At 46.5% G+C, this 1,013-nt stretch overlaps 1 protein-coding gene across 1 annotated transcript in view; it reads right to left on the reverse strand.

The window, feature by feature from the left end:
- LOC103480953 (F-box only protein 41-like) overlaps nucleotides 1–1,013 on the reverse strand; it is a 15,085-nt gene that overhangs the window by 4,125 nt on the left and 9,947 nt on the right. The window contains exons 7-8 of the mRNA XM_017310364.1: nucleotides 504–661; nucleotides 188–411 (exon numbers count right to left, since the gene is read on the reverse strand). Coding sequence (XP_017165853.1) covers nucleotides 188–411; nucleotides 504–661 — 382 coding nt within the window. The remainder of the gene's footprint in view (nucleotides 1–187; nucleotides 412–503; nucleotides 662–1,013) is intronic.

The following is a 1,013-nucleotide window of genomic DNA, read 5'->3' on the forward strand; positions in this document are numbered from 1 at the left end:
AGCTAAAACTAGCTAAATAATTAACTAAAACTAGCTAAATAATTAGCTAAAACTAGCTAAATAATAAGCTAACTGCAAACTAGCCAGTTCTTTGCAACACACTGATATTGCTTTAATAAATTATTCTCTAATAACAGTTCTGAATTAATAATTTAAAAAGGTGTAGAGGACAGTGAAGCCACTGTACCTCGGCCGACACTCGAGCGTTCTCCAGTCGGAGGCGAGTCCAGACCGCTGGGTGCCTAGCAACAAACCGCCAATCACAGCACACCTCGGCCGCCAGCAGCAGCGAGCGAACATCCAGATACGGGAAGACGCAGAAGAGCCCCGCCCTCATCCTCAGGGTGTCCGCGCCCGGCGTCCTGTTGGCATGACAACGGGAGGGGGTGGAGCCAACGGAGGAGGGTGTGTCTGGGCGACGAAGACAACAGGAAGAGGAAGAAGAGCAGATAAGAGGAGGCAACATCTGCAACAACCAGTAGGGGGAGGAGGAGGGCCTTTACCTGATCCAGGTGTGTACTTCCTGGCCAGAATGAGGCGCCTCATCTCAGCGCTGCTCCACAGACCTTCCTCCTCTTCCTCCTCCTCCTCCTCTTCCTCAGTGCTGTGGTGACGAAGGTTTCTTTTGCTCCAGGTTCTTCCCCATCCTTCCTCACTGACCCTGAAAACACAAAAGGAGAAAAACACTCTGATTCTCTGAAGTCCACATCGCTGTTAAAATGCCACATTTTTGTTACATTGGACATTTTTTACATTCTTCTCCTGACTGATGCCTTTATGTAGTGATATCAACCTGGCTTTTAACAGGGTGATTAAGTTTTTAAAGGTGGTTGCATGTTTTACCATTAATGATCCAACATGATTGGTTAAAAGTGAGAAAAGAGATCAGCCGTTTCAATTTGGCCTCAAATCTACTGGTGAGCAGCTAGCTAAAAGGTTTGGAGTGCTAATCCTAAAACATTAACCACGACTGTAGCTATGTCATCACTGCATGTAGTGAAAGCTAATGCTAA

Source organism: Poecilia reticulata, linkage group LG18, assembly GCF_000633615.1.
Source record: "Poecilia reticulata strain Guanapo linkage group LG18, Guppy_female_1.0+MT, whole genome shotgun sequence".
Lineage (NCBI taxonomy): Eukaryota > Metazoa > Chordata > Actinopteri > Cyprinodontiformes > Poeciliidae > Poecilia > Poecilia reticulata.